This window comes from Cynocephalus volans, chromosome 14 (genome assembly GCF_027409185.1).
Source record: "Cynocephalus volans isolate mCynVol1 chromosome 14, mCynVol1.pri, whole genome shotgun sequence".
In the NCBI taxonomy this organism is placed as follows: domain Eukaryota; kingdom Metazoa; phylum Chordata; class Mammalia; order Dermoptera; family Cynocephalidae; genus Cynocephalus; species Cynocephalus volans.
The window spans coordinates 43,786,423-43,807,528 of record NC_084473.1 but is presented as its reverse complement, the minus strand read 5'-3'; the positions used below and the strand labels follow the sequence as shown (position 1 = coordinate 43,807,528).

At 47.8% G+C, this 21,106-nt stretch overlaps 1 protein-coding gene across 1 annotated transcript; it reads right to left on the bottom strand.

Moving 5' to 3' along the window:
• Positions 1–14,777: 14,777 nt before the first annotated feature.
• TMEM247 (transmembrane protein 247) lies at positions 14,778–20,855 on the bottom strand. Its single transcript, XM_063077768.1, has 4 exons — positions 20,742–20,855; positions 19,723–20,061; positions 16,474–16,662; positions 14,778–14,918 (listed from the first exon to the last, which is right to left on the bottom strand). The coding sequence occupies exons 1-4, from the start codon at positions 20,853–20,855 to the stop codon at positions 14,778–14,780; spliced, it is 783 nt and encodes a 260-aa protein (XP_062933838.1).
• Between the last annotated feature and the right edge of the window lie 251 nt (positions 20,856–21,106).

Here is a 21,106-nt window from a genome sequence, read left to right as displayed (position 1 = left end):
AGTGGTTGGATACCCACCACCACTCCTTTTAAAAATACATGAACAAGTTGGACAAATTTCATCTTTCTTTTTATCTTCTTGAATTTATATTTCCATTCTACTTCCCCTACAGAATTTTAGCTTAATATAATTTTATGATTGAAAGTCTTTTATGTATCACCTCATCATATTTCTCTCCAGTAAAACTATGTATATAAAATGAATTTATTTTTAAAATTTCCTGTGACCATAGACTCTAAATGTTAAAGAACATTTTGTCTGGATTTGTACCATGACTAGAACACAATGAATCAAAACAAATGCTATTACACATTTTAATAGATATTAAGAAAGCATTAAAATAAAGTTTAATTGGAAATGCATCTCCTGAAGAGATGAAGCATTTTCCCCCACCCCAATTAGTTCATATATCCATGGATGAATATTACTTATTGCTAGAAAGGGCCTGATTTCGGAATTAATTCTATTACTTTTTTTTCTTTTTCTTTTTAATTGATGCAAGAGCTGAGCTCAGAAAACTTTTTCACATAAGTACAAAGAAATGCAAGGACTTTTGTGATAGCAATGTCACTCAAATATGTAAACTGGGTTATATGCCAAAAACCGTATGGGTAAATCATTAAAAATCTATCAGCCGATAACTAGAATTGATTCTCCTTCACTGTGAATGAAAGCAGAGAATTGGAAGTAAGTTGATTTGCTCAGTCATTAGAATTGCTCCTTTCTCAGCATGGACACCAGGATTTAGGTTGTTCCTTCATTACCTGGGACATTTCCCTCCAAGCAGATGGATGAGAAATGTGTCTTTCTTTTGGGGTATGGGAGAAGGGGGTGGTGGGAGGGGAGGCAGGAAGGAGAACCAGCAGCATCCTTGCCCACACGCATGTGCTCAGACAGATCACCTGTACAAGAGGGCCCTGGTGGAAGTTGAGGTCTAGTTGTTTGAGGCTCTTAAAATGACCCATGCCAAAATATGTACCCTTTGGGAAGTCTTCAAGTGCCTGTCCCTTAGTTTGTTCAGGCCCATTCTTGGATAGGGGAGTAAAGGAAGGGGCAAGGGGTTCTATTTGTAGGAAGGAAGGTGCTCTGGGCAGAAGTGACTTCCCTCGGCGTGGCCCTCTCTCTGTAGGGCCTGTCTTTGGAGGGGACAGACACACTGGCTGCTGTCTGTCTCATTAGATCCAGGCTCTTCTCTCAGAGCTTTCCTTCTCTTTCTGGTTCAACCCAATTTGAGCTCTTGAAGGAACTTATTTATTCTTCCACTTGGGGCCTTTAAAGGGCAAGGTGAGGTCCGCACCAGACTGGTCAGAGTGGAGAGGAACACAGAGGGGTCAGCTAGGGCTAAGGAGAGCTAGAGGCCCATCGTCCCTAATGGAGTGCTGGCCTCGCTGTCCCAGGGCGTGATCATTTGTGGGGCCTTTGCTGGCCTCTGTGGTGCCTTTGTGTCATTAGAAAAAGGCCCCCTTTTGGGCAGAGGCAGCACCATGAGCCCATGGGGTGGGAAGCACAAGACACCTTTGTACTAAGAAAAAGGCTCCCCTTCTTCCAGGCTGATGCAGCCCAGTGCCAGGGGCATGGCTTGGCCACGGGAGGGTGGGCCGGTTCTCAGCTCCCACTTGTCCCCTCAGCTGGGTGCCTTTTGGCATTGCACAACTAACTGCACAGCATACCTCTGGGGTGTGCTGCTAGTTCCTGCCTCTCTGCCTTTGAGCACACTGTCCCCTTATCTGGAGTGCTGTCCTTCTAGCTAGATTAGTCAATTCCTCCCTCTCCTCCAGGTACCTGCAGACCCCACGCAGCTCCCTCTTCCCGGGCTTCCTGCAGCACTTTGAGTCTATAGGTATTAATTACACTGGGAATGATGGGAGTTAGACTAGAACAGTGGTTCTCAACTGGGGACGATTTGACCTCCAGGGGACATCTGGCAGTGTCTGGAGACAGTTTTGGTTGTCACATTTGGGACAAGGAGCCTGCTACCAGTATCCAGTAGATAGAAGCCGGTGATGGTGCAAACATCCTACAACGCACAGGACTGTGCTCTGCCCCTCACCCTGGCACATGCAGCAAAGAATGATCGGGCCCAAAATGTCAACAGTGCTGAGACTGAAAAACTTTAGATGATCTCTAGTCTTGAAAACACTTTGTGCATATCCTAAATTATGTTGTGGGTTTTTTTGTTTGTTTAACATTGTGTTCAAATGACTTCAGTATCAGTGTTAATTCCTCAACCAGATGATGACTTCTTGGAGGCCAGATACCATATGTTTTGCAAGTTTATATCCCCAAGGGCATTAGCACCAGATCCCCCAGGGTTTGTGGAAACTCAGGGTAGATGTAAATGAAGGATGAACTGTTATTCCCTGGCCTGCCCCCAGCACAGCTCTCAGATGTTTCTCATGAGCTTCTGCTGCTGGAATGTCCTGCCAATTGGACTCTATTACATTACATCTTAAAAAAAAAAAAAAAAAAAAAGGACACGGAATCCCTTAGTAAGGCTCATGGAACCACCCCAGTCTCCAGCCCGGGCCTCACTGCCTGCCCCAGTCCTTGGGCTCAGCTGAGAAGATGTTATTGAGAGAAATCTTAAACTTCAAGGTTGCAGGCAGCCATGTGTCAGCTTTCTTTTTAGCCGGGAGCAAGGAATCTGTGAACTGTGTTTCCCAAATCCATAAATGCAGCCTGGGAAAACCCTATACCACCATTCACTAGAAAGAAAAGCTGTGATCGATTTTTCTCTTCAATGTAGCATTTCCCAGCAGGTCAGCTAACATTTGTGTGGGCATAGGACAAGAGGACTCAAAGAGGTCCACAAACCATGTGTTTAAATGTTACAACTATAAAGCAAACTAATAAATTGTCAAATATTCTAGCTTCCTATCTTGACAAATAAATCTTGGTAATGACCTGGAAGGTCAAGCTTGAGTTTAGACTCTCATAATCCTCAGAGTGCCATGCTGGAACGTGGTGGTTGAGGGCAGCGCTGGCTCCAGGCTTCCCCGAAACCTTGCACTCATGGCCCATGGCCTGTCCTCCTCCTGCACTCCTCCCAGGTCTGCCTCAGCCTTTGAGGGGCCTGATATTCCATCCTACACACCCAAGTTCCAATCACACCTCCTGTCTACTCACCAGTGATTCAATCTGCCCTAGGGAGGACAGCTTGGGCAAGAGGCCTGCAGTTTCCAGAAACAGGTTCTGGGCCATTTGGGCAAGGAATTCCAGGGTCCTGTATACCTAGAGTATGATATGGAAAGAAGGAAGTATGGGTGTGGGTGAACCTGTCCTCTGGGTCCCATGGGGAAGGGTGAGGCTGGAAGAGAATCAGAGTGGAGGCTTCTTAAAGTGCCAGCCCAGAGCAAGGTCCCTCTTGTCCAGGTCTAAGGGCAGTACTGCCTTCCAGAGTGGCAGTAATGACATGAGGTGACCCAGGCCTTCTGGAGGCTGAGCCTGCCTTCACCCTCACCACACATAGACTGGACAGGAACCTCAAGAGCCTTGATTTTTTTTTATAACAATTTTATTGAGATATAATTCACATAACATACAAGTCACCCATTTAAAGTGTTCTTCAATGGCTTTCAGTATATTCATAGAGTTGTGCAACCAACTACCACCACAATCAATTTTGTTTTTTTAGAGAAAATGAAATTTAATTAATATTATTTTTTACATTCTAGGATGTTGTTGCAGAGCAGTTGGGAGGGATGGGGGAGAGGGGAAAGGGGAAGGAAATGGGATGGAAGGAGGAGGGGCAGGATTGAGGTCTGTGGCACCTCCCTCATTGCCATAGGGGAGATCAGGGGGCTTCCAGTGGTGGCTTGGTCATTGCTGGCCTGGGTGCAGATGTCAAGGGGGTGTGGAAAAGCCCTTGCCCCCCACTGTCCCAGCTTGGGAACCCAGGGCCCTTTTTGCTGCAGCTTGGTGGTTGTTGCTGGGCTGGTTGCACATGTCAGGGGTGTGTGGCTGAGGCCCCTGGCCCCCCACCGCCCCAGCTCAGGAGAGCCTGGGGTGCTTCTTGCATTAGCTTGGTGTTTGCTGCTGGACTGGCTGCACATATTGGAGGGGTGTGGCTGAGGCCCTCATCCCCCACCTTCAGGATTGGTTGCAGTTGTCGGGGGCATGGCTGAGGCCCCCAGCCCTCCCCACTTTATGGCTTGGTAGCCCAGGGAACTTCTGGTCTTTCTATGTGTTATTGGTGTTCTTTGGTGAAATGAGACCTTTACTAGTTAATATGAAACTTTGTCTCTGGTTGTGGGTACTTTGTTTTTTCTTTCAGTTCTGTGTTGGATTACTTGCTGTTCCCACCATTTAAACTCTGCACTGGAACTAATTTGTTATCCTTTGCTTACCTCTAAAATGGGGGAACTTCCTGTGGGGACCAGCACTTGAGCAATGTGGTTGAGCTAAATTGCTGCTTTGCTGCTGATTCCTAAAAAGCTAGGGAAGGCTTTTTGTGCAGCTCAGGTTTTAATGGTTGACTTTATAGGTACTTCTGGCTCTCAAGAGACCCAAAACTCTGGTCTGGGCCTGAGTCTTTACATCAAACTGCATCCCATGCAATTCTATATTCCTGACCAGTCTCCTCTGAGTGGTCCTTTGCTGATAGGGGTGCAGATCAGCTGTCCTTGCTGTGCCCCAGTGTTTTTCTGGTGGGCCTGTCTCCCCCACAGCCTGTGCTGCAAACACTTCCCATGGGCTGGGCTGTGCATTGGTCCCTTGCGATGACTCACTGGTCTCTGAGTGGCTCCTTTTCTTCAGTTATTGTGGCTCCTTGCTCCTATGTGGGTCCACGGGAACCCTATTAGTGGTCTTGCTGGTGTGGGGGTCATCAAGGCCCTCTTCTCCCCTATAGCCTCCAAGCAACTTCATCCGAAGAGCACAGCTACAGCTTTTGCTGGCTCCTGCTCTGTGTGCTCTGCAGCTCCAGCCTGGATGCAGCTGAGGCTTGAAACAGTCAGAGTGGTTTTTTCTTTCTCTCATTATGGCCTCTCCCACCTTCATGCACTCCATAGGTCTCTCCTCTTCCCCTGAGCTCTAGTGGCCCCAGCTTGGCTGTCATTGCTTTTTTATAGTTGTAAATTGGTTGATTTGTGGGAGAGAGTGACGCTGGGGACCATCTATTCTGCCATCTTGACTGGAAGTCCCACAATCAATTTTTAGACATTTCATCCCACATAAGAAATGCTGTATCCTTTAGCTCTCACCCCCTCCTTGTCTCCCTGTTCCCAGCCCTAGGCAACCCCTAATCTGTCTATAGATTTGCCTACGCTGGACATTTCACATAAATGAAATCATACAATACATGGTTCTTTGTGCCCGGCTTCTTTCATTTAGCATAATGTTTTCAGCATTCGTCCACGATATAGCAGGAATCAGTACTTTATTCCTTTTTATTGTCAAATAATATTTTGTTGTGTGGACATCTCACATTTTATTTATCTGCCCATTAGTTGATGGACCTGTGGGTTGCTTCCAGACTTTTCATGGACCCTCTTGTGAGCGCAGTGCACATTGGCAGACAACATATGCTTGTCTGTGGAGAGCTGCACCAGGCACCCCTCCCAGCTGGGTTCTGCCACATTTCTCTCAGCACCATCCTCACTCTGTCCCCTCACTGTGCTAGAGCAGAGCTGCTTTCTCTCAAGAAGGCAGGGAATGACTCCCTTCTCATGTGCCCCTAATAGCTCTGCTGCTCCTGTCATCTCCACATCCTTCTCCACAGAACAGGCTGGTACAGAAGCCATGACAGCTTCTATATTAGCTGTTGCTGAGCCAAGATGCCAACTCAGTTTCTTTCTTTCTTTCTTTCTTTCTTTCTTTTTTTTTTGGTGGCTGGCCGGTACAGGGATCAAACCCTGGACCTTGGTGTTATCAGCCAGTCCCCCAGATGCCAACTCATGTGATTCAGAACTCATGTTGCAAGTGACAGAAACCCAATTCCAATCAAAGTTAACAGCAAAATGGAAGCTGAAAAGATTAGGAGGATGTCTGTTATTTCAGGTGGACCCAGGGGCTCAAATCACATCATCAATGACTCACTTTCTCTCTCCTCCACCTCCCTCCTTCTCGTTCCCTGTCCGTGTCTTCCCATCTCTTGGCACTGCTCTTCTCTCTATGGGCTTTATTCTCAGGTAGGCTGTCCCCAGGTGGAACAAGATGGCCACCAGCAGCTCTGGACATATATTCTACCAGCTTAGTACCCAGGGGAAAGAGAGTTTTTCTTTCCCAAGAGTTCCAGCAAAAGTCCTAGATTTGAAACTCATTGGTCAGGCTTGGGTCATGTGTCCACATATGAACCAACAATTTTGGCCAGAAGATGGAATGCTCTGATTGGCTAGGTCTGGATCCTGGGCCCACCCCTTGTCTGGAAGTCAGCTCACCTCAACCTCATGGACTAAGATCGGGGAAGAGGGAGCTTCCCCAAAAGAAAATCAAGAGGAAATAAATGCTGGACACACATAGCAAATGTCACTGGTGCCACCCTAGGAACTGGCCCGTCTGGTGTCTGCCCACCAGTTTACTATACACATTCAGATATGCCTAAACCCTAATTGTAGACATTCCTAGGCTGCAGCTGAGATCCCTGCAGCATATGGTAAATTAACTCCTTACAAGATTCTAGAAACTGATAGCCAAGATATTAGCCCTCCTAATAAGGGTTTGTAATTGAAAATGAACAAAGTCTTAGCCTAAGAAATGTTGACAGAATGGTGGAATTAGAGGCTTTATGGCAGGACAGTAGAGAAAATCTTTCGAATTCTAGAGGCCTTTTGGAGACCCAGAGGCTTCTTAAGTAGGTACCCATTTATCCCACCCATGCGTAGGGTCTAAATGTCCTTGACTTAATTCCGTCGTAATTCCTCCATGCCAGATGAGCAGAGTCAGGATGGGGCAGGTAACCGAGGGGCCAGGGAGACACAGACAAAGGTCCAGGTAGGGAGGAGAGAGTCTGTGGTAGGCAGCAGCACGACATAGCTCTTCTTGAGATCCCCCTTCACTCTGTCTCCCCTGTTCCCTGTTCCTTTGTCACCATGGTGACTACCGATGCCCCCCCCCCATCCCCTCTCTGCTTACTCTGGTCCCCATGCCCCACCAATCTTTGTCTGGCCAACTTCACTGAGCGTTGCCAGCCTCTCCTGACATTACTCATCCCGGCACCCAGCTTGGCCTTTTTGTCGCCCCCACCCCTCTCCCACCTCACTTCCCTGCTCCCAGGCCTCTGCCTTGTACTTTCCTTAATCTTGATCCAGGTTTTAGCTAAATTCCTATCTTCCTTCAAGAAGTTGTATGAAAATTAGATTTTTGCTACTCTAACCTGATTTGAAATGCATTAAGAGATCTTTCTCTTGAAACACCTCCAGGTGAGGCAATTTGTGAAGGGAAGAAACATTCCTCACTGCCGCTTCTGTGCTTAAACATTGTTAGAGAGTGAATCACGTTCTATTTTTGTACTGGGAGTGTTTTCTGTTTAAAGAAATCCCCCAGCATGTCTCTGAGTGAAATAGAGGCTCTATCACAAAGGAAATAACAACCCAAGTTCAGAGATTGTGAGCTGGTGGCCCCACAGACTTTTGTTAGGTCCATAGAGTAGCTAAAGAAAATTGAACCAACATTTAAAAATCAGCCGGTAGCACATGAAAGCCTGGATTTCCACCTGCCCTTGAACTGGACGTGGGGCCTCTAACTCCACATGGTGAAAATGGGGGGTGGGGAGGGGAGAGATGCACAGGGACTGTCTGCTTTAGTGGCTCTTCGTTTCCTGTCAGCTACACCTGGCCAGCTCCCCTCTTTTACCTGACCCACCTGGGCCCCCCTCCTGGCATTTGAATTTTTCCTTTTTTTCTTCAGCTGGCCAGTGAGGGTATATGAACCCTTGACCTTGGTGTTACAACATCATACTCTAACAAATTGAGCTAAACAAAGCTAGCCTTTAAACTTTTTTTTTTTTGGCAGCTGGCCGCTATGGGATGGCATTGTTTTTGACCCTCATCCTAACTGATCTGTTTGGAGAATCGGGCTTGTCCCTTAGTGTGTGTGGTTTGCTTTGGGCAGCCATTTAAAGTTCTTTGAAGTTAGCCTGATACCTGAGGGCAGGTGAGCTTTCTACCACCCACTGGGGATTCCAGAGTCTTCCAATCAAACCTCATCCTTTTCTAGGATCACACTCAGGCCAGCTCAGATACCAAGGGCCTTATGTATTTGAGGATACAGAATTTGACCAGAAGGGAAAGTCAGTGAGAGTGAACTGTAATCTCTCAGTCCAACCGCCTCCTCTTCTTCCATATTCCAGCTCCTGTCTCAGGATGGGCCACAGCATCCTGGTCTTCAGAAAAAGGCTCAGATATGGCTGATTTAAGAGGGAAGACCCCCTGCTGCCAGTTATAGACTCACTCTCCTGACTGGGGGACTTAGTAGAGGATGTGGGGTGGGGCCCAGAGGCAGCTGTCCAGGTCTGAAGTATGGATTTCCTACCACTCAAGAAAATGGCAGGTGTGGAACAGGTGGGTTGGTGAGGACTTACATTCTGTTCCCTCTCAAAGACATTCTCTGTCTCAGCCTTTGGTGACGGGAAGTGAGAGAATGGTTAGAATAAAAGGGTAGGTTTATAAGCAAAAAAACTTTGAAGCTGCTACCCCTCTGTGTACACATATAGAGGAGCATAGCGTGGAGCCAAATACAGTAACAGTTCTTTTCACATATGTTATCAAAGCAACTCTGAGTTTCCATCCACAAACTCAAATAGATAAGATGTAGCATATTTCTCTGTTCACTTTTTTTTTTTGTCTTTTTGTGACCGGTAAGGGGATCCACCCTTGGCCTGGTGGCTCCCCGCACCGCGCTCAGTCAGTGAGCACAACGGCCATTCCTATATAGGATCCGAACCCGCAGCAGGAGTGCCGCGGTGCTCGCAAGCGCTGCACTCTCCCGAGTGTGCCACGGGGCCGGCCCTCTATGTTCATTTTAACTCAGCTTTCAGCTCCTTGCCACACTTGGTCTCTGCCACCTTCTGGCTGAGTAAGCTCAGGCAATTCCTGGACCTCTCTGAGTCTTTCATTTGCAAAGTGGGTGTTATGGGCTGAATTGTCTCCTCAAAATTCATATGTTGAAGACCTAACCCCAAGTTCTTCAGAATGTGACCTTATTTGGAGACAGGGCCTTTAAAGAAGTGATTAATTGAAAATGAGGCCTTAATCCAATCTGACTGGTGTCCTTATAAGAGGAGGAAATCCAGATGCACACCAAAATACCAGGGGTGTGCACACACAGATTGTGTGAGGACACAAGAAGGTGGCCACCTGCAAGGCAAGGAGAGAGGCCTCAGGAGACACCAACCTTGCCAACACCTTGATCTCAGGCTTCCAGCCTCCAGATCGTGAGCAAATACACGTCTGTTGTTTAAGCCCCCCAGTCTGTGATATGTTATGGCATCCCAAGCTAACACAGTTGGGATGGTAATAGTGCTCCTTCACGGGGTGGCCGCGGGAGGAATAGATGACATAAAGTGCACTGGACAGGGCATGATACACCATAGGTATTCGATAAAGGTGAGGACGCCCCTCTTTCCCCTTTCCAAGAAGCTTCCACAGGACACTTTAGCTGGCAGATCCCCTCTCAGATCGTCCAGGGCATTCTTTTGTTTATTTGATCAATCACTCAGTTTCCCTGAAGCACTGATGGGCCTCCTGTGGACTCGGGATTGGCTCCCAAGAATGGGGTGGTCATGCAGCCACACTAGTAGTTGCTCTGGCATCTCCAGGCCCCGAAACCAGAGCTGGATGCTCAGAGAAGAGCTGCCCAGTGGTTGGGAGCAAGCCTCTGGCACTGGCCCTTTCTGGGGAGGAGGGAAGCTCCCGGAAACTCCACCCCCGCCTCCACCCCCTCCTCCAAGGGTCCCCTTGCTCAGCACTTTCTGCACAGCTTCCTGGTGGCTGTCTTCCAAGGCCTGCTTTCTGTCCCAGGACCTTACAAAGACTCCTTTGATGAAAAGTTTGAGGCAAAGTGGCTGTGTCATTTGATACAAGAGTTGCAAGGGGGTAAAAAGTATAGCTTTCTTCTCCTATTTTTGGATTTTTTTAGCCCAGAGAAAAATGATCAGCTGAATGGAGTTAGGGGTGGAAGTCAGGAAGGACAGGAAATGCCACCAAGTCGGAGAACTCGAGGTTTCTGTTAGTCCTGGGATTAGCAGCTGGAAGCCCGGAGCGTGACCTGCAAGCTAAGAGGGGCCTCCTGCTCAGCCAGACGCTGCTTCCAGAACTGGGAGGTGGATGTGGGAGCTCCTTGCCCTGGAGGGGGCCTTGTGTCACTCTAGACCATTGGGCTCAGCATCCTCCACGCAGACCTACTCCAGCGGTCTCCACCCCCCTCAAGATGCACAGCCTGCTCCCTCCCTCCTGTTGGTGGAGTGGAGGCCAAGAACACTCTCTCTGGGTAGGATTTGAGAGGTACCACAAAAGCCCCTTACCCCAGGGTCTCCTTCATCCACCTCCAGGGCTGGCATCGTGGGTGTGCCAGCAGGACAGTGGCACCCCGTTTTGCTTAATGCTCTGTTAGTGCCGCCTTAGGATTCTCACTAGTTTTTGAACAGGGGACCCCGCATCATCCTTTTGCATGGACCCCACAAGTGTACGGATCCTGTCCTCTCCACCTCTCCCAGTCCTTGAAGTTCAGGTCTACAATCTCTTCACTTTCCTGCTCTTACTAATATCTCTCATCTGGGTAGGACCTTGTTATTACATTGTCACTACATCTTGTGAGGAGCTGACACCTCTGGCTCAGGGCCATTTGCAGGGATTTGCCCGATGAACCCAGGCCTTTTGATGCCACCCCTTTGCTGTGAGGAACAAACACGCCCACCTCCTGACACTTTCTGTAATCCCTGCCTACTTAAGCATAAGAAACATGCAAGTCCGAAGCCCATCCTCCACTTGGCTCTTATGAGCCACAAAGCCCTCTGAGGGTGCTTAATAAATACTGACTAATGAACCTACAGCTGCTGCTCCTTTGGCTAATAAATCTAAATAAGTCACAGACTTTAAATTATGCAGCAAGACTTGGCCAAAACAGCTTAAAAATGTGGGAGCCCTAGCTTTTCTGCTGTGTCCTGTGGAAAAATCCCATCTTTTAATCATGCTTAACCTTCCTGAAGGAACAGTGGCAATCTTTAAATAATGAATGAATGTATATTAGCAAGATTTTCCCAAAGCTATACACAGGAGCCAGATCAGAAAAAGGGACAGAGGCAGACACAGGCCTGGGGGGATTCCAGAACTTTCTGGTGAATCTCAGAGTGATTTCATCCCAGGGTGAAATCATTTGGTTCCTCAGAAGCCCAGAGCAAGGGCTGGTGGAAGAGCACAGAGGGGGGAGGGGCAGATGTGCTGGCCCCCGCCGGCTGTGACAGATGTGGATGGAGGCTCCCACAGCACTGCAAAGGGCCACTCACTCAGTTATCCTCTCTCTCCTCCTTTTCTATCTTGCCCCCTCATCCCGCCCCCCACCCCTGCCGAGACCCTCCATCCAAGAGCAGTGTCCTCACAACAGAGGCTAGGGGAACCGAGTGTCATCACCTGGAGCAGGCTTCCCAGACTTTAGTGTGCCTGTGAATCAGCCAGGGATGTCATCGAAAAGCATCAGATTTGGTCCAGGTGGGGCCTGGGATGCTACGATTCTAAGAGGCTTCCCCAGTAAATGGTTTTTTGTTTTTTGGGGTTTTTTTTAATCTCAATTTTTTTTTTTTTAATTTTAAAATAAAATCAGGGCTTACATTTTTTTATATACAATTTTTTTCTCCATTTCACAAGTTTTAGTAAATTGTATCTTTATTCTTATTCCATCCCAGTGAATGTTGATGCTGCTGGTCCACAGACCACACTGGGGAGAGGGATTTAGGTTTTTCAACCCTGGCCTCACATTAGAATCAGCGGGGGCACTTTTAAGGCTAGGAAGTCACCTCAGGACACCATCTCGGATCAGTTAAGTCAGAATTTATGAAATCAGACCCTAGGCTTTGTTGGTTTTGTTCTGAGAGCCTAGTTAATTTACAGGTCACCCAAATGAAGCTTCTAAAGCTTAACTGACTTGCTTGCAGGCACCTGCTGGAATGGGATTAGAAACAGACATGGTGGGGAAGGGGCTTTTGGAACCAAGCCTGCTCCCCGTTCTCGCCTGCAGATTTCAGCAGTCTCCCCAAGTCTAGTCTTGTCTTTGGGCTCAGGGTTGCAGCCTATGATATTCCATTTGGGGAGCAAGATTCTCCTATCTTTCTCTCCGGAAGCCTGCCTGAACTTTACTATTAGTGCTTCATTATTTGGGCTAAAGCTGAGTGGACCTTTGTCATGAGTACCACCTGTTACACACAGTCTTTAGCAGCTTATCAGACCTCCCCACCCCCTGCCCCAACTGGCACTGGGCTCTGTTCTGTGGCATCTGGAATCAAGATGGGAGGGATCCTGGAGTCACACTTGCCTCCTCCTGCAGTTTTGCATAGAGAGGCATGTCCTTTAGGCAAGCTACTGCCCTGGTTGTGTAAGGTCACGGGGCCTCAGGCGAGGTCAGGAGGAAGGCAGAGCTGCTCCAGGCGTGTGTCCAGGGAAATCCATGACCTTCCTGCTGTGGTATGTGGTCTGTGGTGCTCTTCCTGAAGGCACAGAGCAGCAGTGGGCCAGGCCAGATTGGCTACAGCTGTGCTCTACCCAACTGTCTCTCCCACCAAGGCTCTCAGCTCAGCAGCTCCAGAAGGGAATGGGAAATGAACCTTAGAAAGTAGGGATGGTAGACACAGTTATTTGCTTATTCAATATCTTTCCCCTCTCCTCATACTATCAGAATCCTAATTTTGTCCAAAGCTGCTACAGGGCCCAGGCAAAAACTTACCACCTCCATTGCCCTGTAGCTGGGAGTAACCACATGACCCAGTCTGACCAATGAGATGTAAGCACAAGTCTCTGGGTGGGGCTTCCTGGAAAGCTTTTAAAAGGCAGCCTTTCCCTCCTTTTCTGACCTGGAGTTGTGGACCTGGTACCTGGAGCTGTGGCAGCCGTGTTGAGGTCATGAAGCTGAAAGCCATGGGATGAGGATAAAAGCTGTGTGCTGAGGATGGTGGAGCAAGAAGCAGCCTGGGTCCTCTATGACTTCCTAGAGAAGTTTCACCAGCTGTGGACTGACTACCTAGGACTTCTTGGTATGTGAGAAACATAAACCTCTATTTGGTTAAGCCACGGTGGCTGGATTTCTTTTACAGCTGAATACAGTCCTCAAACTCGGGACCTCAGAAAGAATGTTTCTGTACTTGAAATGGAAAGGGAAGGTCAAGGCAAGAACATGGTCCCTAGAAGTTAGAAGGGAAAGGAAGCTTTTATTCCTTTTTTGTGTGTCACTCTCCCACTCTACAACCTTCAATGATTCCCCATTTCCCAAGGGATTAAGTTCACATTTGAGAGTCTATAAAACTTGGCCCCAAACCAATTTTCCAGGCCTGTTACTCTTTACACCATTCACTGGAGCAAGGATGACCCATCTCTCCTGAATACAGCTTATACACTCCCACCCTGATCTTGGTTTTTGATTTTCTCCTCCTCCTGTTACAGGCTTAACTACCCTTGTGGGCAGCTCTCTCAAGGAGCTTTCCTCTATCACCCTGGGCTCAGGGAGCTCTCTTCCTTTGCTCTCCATCATAACTGAGGTCTATGTGTTGATGGCTTCTCTACATTTTTGTGCGTGTTAAACTCATCTCCCCAGCCCAGGTCGTGAGATCCTCCAGAGCAGGATCTTGGCAGCATGGAAAGAGCATGTGCTTTGAGACAGACTTGAGGTCTAGGATGATCCTGGGTAAGTCATTTAACTCACGTGAACCTCAGTATCCTCATCTGTGAAAAGGGACTAATATACATTTCTGCCTTCCAGGATTTAAGTGAACATAGTCCCTCTTAGCGGAGTGCCTGGTACATTGGAGGTGCCTGTATGTTGACTTGTTATTGAGTTGGTAACTGCTTAGCTGTGCCTTTTTCCTGTCCTTTGCATCCCTCTCCCTTTAGATTTTCTGCTTTGCATTTGGACCAGGAGACCTTTACTAAGTTTAGGGGAGTGACTACTAATTCTTTTCATTTTCCTAGAGGACAGACCTTAGGCTACTGGCTTCTAGTCTTCAAGCCCAAAAGAAGGGATTGGGAGTGATATTTTATTCCGATGGCTAAGGGTGTGAGATGAGATGCTAAGTTAACTGCTCAAGGGAGTTAATCTGAAGAGTTTTAGGAAAATGAATGTATTTAAGTCTAGTTTTACTTGGTAACAGGTTGATAGACTAACAGGCCTTATAGCACTTGGTTTGCTTTTTTTTTTTTTTTTTTTTTTTTTTACAAACTCCCAATTCTATCATAAGGTAAACAGGTGGGCCTTAAATTTTTTGCTATCTTGATCTCTTCTTCCTTTCTTCTCAATCTCACACCAGAAACCCAGATCAAATGATTGTGAGAAGCGACCCATAGCAAAAAGTCTCATTATTGAAAGTTTAATGAGGAATGACAGTTTTATTACTTCCAAGTTAAGTACCTGTCACAGGCGGCTATAAATGGAGGTGGATGTATTGAATTGGGTGGAAATTGAGAAGTCACCATGGACTTAAATGGCATGATAATGTGTACTGACATTGAAGTCCCGAGGCAGTCTTTTTTTTTTTTTTTTTCCCCACGTGGTTTCACTGAGCATTGCTCAGAGAGCCCAAGACAGAAACCTATTCTTTCATCCCTCTTAAGGCAGAGCTCTATGCCAGGGAAGAGGAGGGGTCAATAAAGACTTGATAGCTTGCACAGCTGTGTCCAGGCTCGCTCAGTGTGCTGCATTATCACTAGAGTAGAGTCTCCTATGCCATCACCAGCCAGCAAGTGTGGCCAGGCTGGGCTGGTGTGGTCAGAGCCGCTGACAGTCTGCAGCGGGTGGGGGGTGTTGAAGAAGGGGTTGGGGAACTGGCGACTGGGGAGTTGAACTCCTTTTCTTTGTTACATACACGCTGGGCAGCTTCATTTTGAGCCTCCTGGTGAGCCCTCTAGTGTTCAAAGTCTGTTCCTTTTGATTGTGGCTGTATGTTTATTTGGGGGCAGCTGTGGACAGCTGCTTATTTGCTTTGTATCTCTGTATGTGTAAGTCAGTGTCTTTGTTTCTAGGTTAGCTGTTCTGCAGTTCTGTGAGTCTGCATCTGCGTGCTTGAGCTGGAGGTGGGTATGGGGATGTGGGTGTTGTCTTCCTCCCGCTTTTCCAGTAGAGTAGTTCGGGTGACTTGCTCTGAGCCCATTCAGGTGTTTAATTCTTCCTTCCCTGTGCCCTGTAGGAGTCTGACCTTGTTTGGCTCCTTTCTCTCCCAAGGGTTGTACTGCTCAGTGATAGGGATTCCCCTTGCCCACCAGGTTCTGATAGGCCTGTCTTGGGCTACCTGGAGCTTTGATGTCTCTCCTTTTTCATCATATGTTGTCTGAAGGCAGGCCCAAACCCACATGGCTGGCTGTGTATGGTTATGCTCAGGCACCGTGCTAAACGGAACTTTGCCAATGGCCTGGTGATGCAAACATGTAACCATGTCAGGATAGCATAGCTGGAAAGAGCTCGGGAGTCTAGGCTCCTGTGTGAGTTTCCTATTGCTGCTGTAACAAAATACCACAAACTTAGTGACTTAAAACAACACAGATTTATTCTCTTACAGTTCCAGAGGTCAGAAGTCTAAAATGGGTTGGCAGGGCTGGGCTCCTTCTGGAGGTTCCGGGAGAGAATCCATATTCTCACCTTTTGTAGCTTCTAGAGGCTGCCCACATTCCTCCACTTGTGGCCCCACATCACTCCAGCCTCTGCTGCTGTGGTCACTTCTCCTCTCTGACTCTCCCCTCCTGCCTCCCTTTCATAAGGACCCTTGTGATTGCATTGGGCTCACCTGGATAATCCAGGATCATCTCCCCATCTCAAGGTCTTTAATTACACCTCAAAGTCCCTTTTGCTATGCAAGGCAACATATCCATGATTCTAGGGATTATGACATGGACATCTTTGGGGGGACTACCCCCAAGCCTACCACAGGCTTCCCACACCTCAGAGAAGATCCACGAACATGAGTAGATGTGGTGGCACCCAAGCCAGCTTGGTCATGGTGTGATTCTATGATAGTGGAAAGGCCTTCGAAACCCCTGCTCCCCACAGATACTTCCCTAACCTGCTGACTTCTGAATTCCTCCTCTCAGGGGATAAAGCATCACCCACAGTGAGAACTCAGGCTCAGTACAAGGGGCCTGAACATGCTTCTTCATACTCAAGTGTAAATGGCTAATAGCAGAGCCATGGCTAATAGCAGAGCCCTTGCTAAGAGCAGGTTCTGATTTGAGGGAGGCACAGTGTGGGGGAAGGAGGTGCTGGGGAGGCTGGGAGCTACCTTGGATCATGTCCTGGTAACATGCTAGTGTGGGGAGAGGGTCCCAGTGATGGAGAGAGCACAGGCACTTGGAAGTATGACCATAAAGCTTTAATCAAACAGAGCAAAATGGCTGCAAGGCAGAACAGGTAGTGCTTGGAGAAGAGAAAGAAGACCATCTCCTTGGTGACATAGATTGTGTGTATGAAGATGAAGCAGTACAGGAACATGGCAGACTGGTTCTGGGGGAGCAGGAGGTCTTGGAAGCCTCCTGAGAACTGTGGGGGAAAGAAGAAAGTGGAGCTGGCAACACCAGGCTGGGCACCAGACACACCTGGTTTCAGTCCTGCTCTGTGACCTCGGGCAGGTTATCGTCCTCACCTAAAGAAAGGGTAATAGTGCCCACTGCACTAGATTGAGGAAGAAGAGTGAGATAAAAAATTCCTAGTAAGGAAACTGGAATGTGGGGAACTCATTATTTTTCACTTCTTGAGACTACTCTTATCCCTCCTGACTGGGCACCCGGTCATGCCTCCCTTTCCCTTTCTGTTCCATTCTGTCCATCAGAGTCACGTACGGGGGCAGCCTCTCTCTAATGCCAAGATCTCTAGATCTGGATGCTGGGTCTTGAGAGTTCTCTCTACAGTTTGCCCTGATACTCAACCTGGTTTTCTGCACAGTGCAATGATGAGAAGGTGTCTCTTGGGTACAATGACTGTTTCTGACTCCCTGGGTCCTGGCACACATCACACGGGTCAGTCCAGAGTCATCTGTCCAGGGTTTGGTCTCTCCTGGAGGCAGGTGCTTAGAGATGGGTGACAGGGCCCCCCTAAGCCCTCAGAGTGCTGGGATTGGGGGAAAGCATCTTGAGTGGTCTGGATGGTTCTGTCTGTGATTTGCTCTCTTCTGAATCTGTACAATTGGGGTCTGACAGATCCCACTTTTCTTTTTCTTTCTTGTAAATTTCTTCTACTGTTTGACAGACCCCATTGTAATTGTAGAAAGCATTAATGTATAAGAAAGGCAAAAGCTGAAATGATTATTTTGATCTATAGTTAAGCCATCACCCATGGCTTATTCTTTAAAATATTAGTTAAAATCATGCCACATTTTTTGAAAGCAGCCAGATGGCCTAAACTAGCTATAAACACACTCGAAGAAGTATTTTCAACACAACAAAATCTATCCATTCATCTATCCATCCATCTACCCACTCAGAAAAAGAAGACAGGGAGCTACAAAATCAAGTGAGCTATCTATCTTTTGGTAAATGCACAAAATATAAAACACTTCTGTAAGCTATTACCGAATGCTGGTGGCTTGGACACACCATTGTTGAAGCAATTAAATAAAATGCAAGGGCAACTGAATAAAACTGAGAATGGCAGAGAATGACTTCATTGATGGCGCCTCTAAAATGAATAGCAAGGAAAGTTGAAGATCAGAGGAAGAAACCCAGTGTTCTAATGGGACTGAAGGGCTGCACTGACCTCGAGGTTCCGTGCAGGCTTAGTATGGCTCTGGCCCCAGGGATTCTGCTACTGCTTTTCTGCAGTCTGCATGTGTTTTCAGTCTGAAATGCTGATGGGTTATCATTGTGATTTTGATAACAAAAAATGCATTTGTGAAACCCTTTAGACTTTCAAAAACACTTTCAATGGCCTATTTTTTGAGTAGAAGACAGAAAACAGGTCTATACACCAAGGGTTTCCAGCTCATCTCTCAAGGAGAAAGATTTTCTAACTAAAAAGAAGAATAAATACGGTTAGGGGGAGACACAGATGAAGGACATAGTACAGTAGCATATCTGCTTCAATTTGTGACAATTTTTATCCCAGGTTAACGTGAAAAACCACAAGACTGGAAATGGAACTTATGAGAATTCAAAAATACTAGGAAATGTGCCAGAATCTTAGAGACAGGCAAATATTTTTTAGATTTTCAAAAAGAGGGGGGAAAAGATGGATTCTGGAAATCCTGGCTCAATATTCTTGAGGTGGCTCAGCGAAATTACTTAGTCATAATTAGGCAGATATTTTGTGAGCAAGGAAAAAGGGCAATTGGTTAGGATTCAACATGTGTTCATTCAAAACAAATCATGCAAAGCCAACCCTATTTTCTTAAAAAAATAAAAATAAAAAATAATTGACCAGTCAATTGGAGAAATGCTGTAGGTAATGTAATATCTTAGTTCTGGGAAGCCACTTGACAGTGTGTCTCAGGATAGTTTTTTGGATGAATTAGAGAAATGTGAGCTATATAAAATGTAACTAAGGAGTACTGATTAATGGAACTCTGCTAACCTGTAGGGAGATCTTTTAGTGGTATTTATTTTAGGTCATATCCTCCTCAATAATTATAGCGATGACTTGGATAAAGACAGAAGGCAAGCTTCTCAGAATTGAGGATGACTCAGAGCTGGGAAGCACAGCTAATACATTACATCCCAATAAAATTGAAAAGTGATGAATATAAGTTGCTGCATTTGGGTCAAGAAGTGAATTGCATGAGTACATAAAAATGGTAATAGCTAACATTTCATTGAGTGCTTACCTAATGCGCCGGGCTCATTGCACAGTGCACGCTCTCCTTTAATCCTCACAATGACCCCATGAGGTAGGTACTATCTTGTGGATGAGCAAACCAAGGCTCAGAGAGGATTTGTAACTTGTCCAGTTTCATGCAATTTATGTATAGTGGAGCCAGGATTTTAACCTAGGATTGTCTGACTTTAGCCCAGGAAACGCTGCTTTAAACGATAACATCTTCTATCACTGAGTGCTTGTGATGGCCTAGCCACTGTGCTAAGCACGTCACATCCCATTTAATCTCAAGTAGGCATCCTTATCCCCTTTTAGTACAGATCAGTGGAGAGCGGTCCATTTCTTGTGAAAAGATGGCTGTTTCAGTTGACTACAAGGCAGGTGACCTGTGTGGGCAGGTGATGGCTCTATTAAAATCCACTGGCCAGACTGCAGTGGGGATTCTGGGTCTAGTGTCCAGGTATCACATGTTGAGAGATGCAGGGAGAAATTGAGAGTGGTGGAAAGCCGGTCGTGGAGCAAGTGTTGAAGACTTTTCCCTATTAAGAGGGCTGTTGGGTGGACGACGTGGTTCTGGGGCCCCTCCTAGCCTCAACTGTCCTCAGAGGGTCTGATCTCAGCTTAACACGGAAGCTGTGTCTGGCAGAGCACGGCCATGCCACATTGTGGCAGTCCCAGGCCATTTCTCGAAGGGACCCGAGACAGCAGGGGCTGCAGGCAGCCGGTGTGCACGCTCAGCCAGGGCGGGTAAGGAGGGCTCCCTCCGCCTCCAGTGCCCCTCCCCGTGTCACCCACCTTGGGGGGCGCCGCCTGCTGCTGCAGCCGCTCCATCACCTCCTCGTGCTGCCTCTGCCGCTGGTTCTCTTCGTGCAGGCACCTGAGCCGCGTGAGCTCGAACTCCATGCGCGCCTTCTCCAGCTCCAGCTCCAGCTCGTCCTTGCGCTCTGGCCGCGGGGTGGGGGCCGGGGCCATCTCCGCCGGTGCAGGTTCGGGTCCGTCGCCCGCCTGGCCCTTGGTGGTGGAGCCGGCCTTGGAGGACAGCGACTTAGGCGGCCCTGGGCAACCTCTGTCCTGGCAAGTTTCCGTCTCCTCCAGGCAGTCGGAGGAGGAGTCTGGCTTCTGGGACTCCGCCTCCTGGGGCAGAGGAAGAGGGGAGAGGCGGGGACAGTGAGGAGTCAGTCTAGGGCTGTCCCGCACCCCCATAGCTCTCCCACAGCACCAAGCCTCAAGGGCCTGGGTGTTAGAGGGTCCTGAGTTGTAAAGATCTAGGCTGAGTTCTTACCAGAAGTGTACCTCCACGGAATCCTGAGAGGTAAGAAGGAGAAGGCAAACTAACCAAAGCAATGGTGCTTCCCAATGCAGGTGGAGGTGTTGGGAGTTGAGGTAGATGTCTGTCTTCCTAGTGATTTCCACATCACTAGGCAGGTAACTTTCCCACCGCCCACCCTACCTGACTTTGAGAACCTCTGGGGCTACAGAGGAAGGAAGAAACCTGGGGTCTGCTTTGAGAGAACCTAAACATGGGGACCAAAAAAAGGGCTATGGGGGTAGCTGGGTCCGCTACACAGAGAGAGGAAAGGACCTTAAATGGAGAGGTAGCTGGGTGAGACCAAAGCCAGTGACTTCACAGTCTTGTGGAGGTCTACCCAGCTCCTGGTTACAGCTGCATGCTGGTTGTGGGGTTGGGGAGCTCCTCACCTGCTCTTGGCAGCTCTCTAGAATCTATAGCACTCAGCCCCTATCACATGTCCCTAGAGTACTCTCCCTCCCCTGATGGAACAGGCTGGGGCAGTTAGACGGGGCACCCCTCTTACCAAAGCCCTTGACTTCCCTTCAGACATGGAGTCACCAGGCACCATGTTGGGGTAGTTTGGGCAGCTTTCTCCCGCCCCCCGGGCTTCCGTCACCTCCCTGTCTTCTGTTGCCATCCAGAAAACTACAATGCTGCCAATTGCAGCCAAAGGACATCTTTTGAGGTACTAACATTTGGCCTCACCAGATTCCACGGCCCAGCCACCATCACAATCCCCTCTGCTCACAATAACCCACATTCTACCAGTTGCTAGGGCCCCTTTGGGGTGTGACACCTTTGAGGTGCCATTATTAGAACTGCAGGATGGGTCTTTTCCACCCCTAAGGACCACTTTGAAAACTAGAATTCCACCAGCTGAAATCCAGA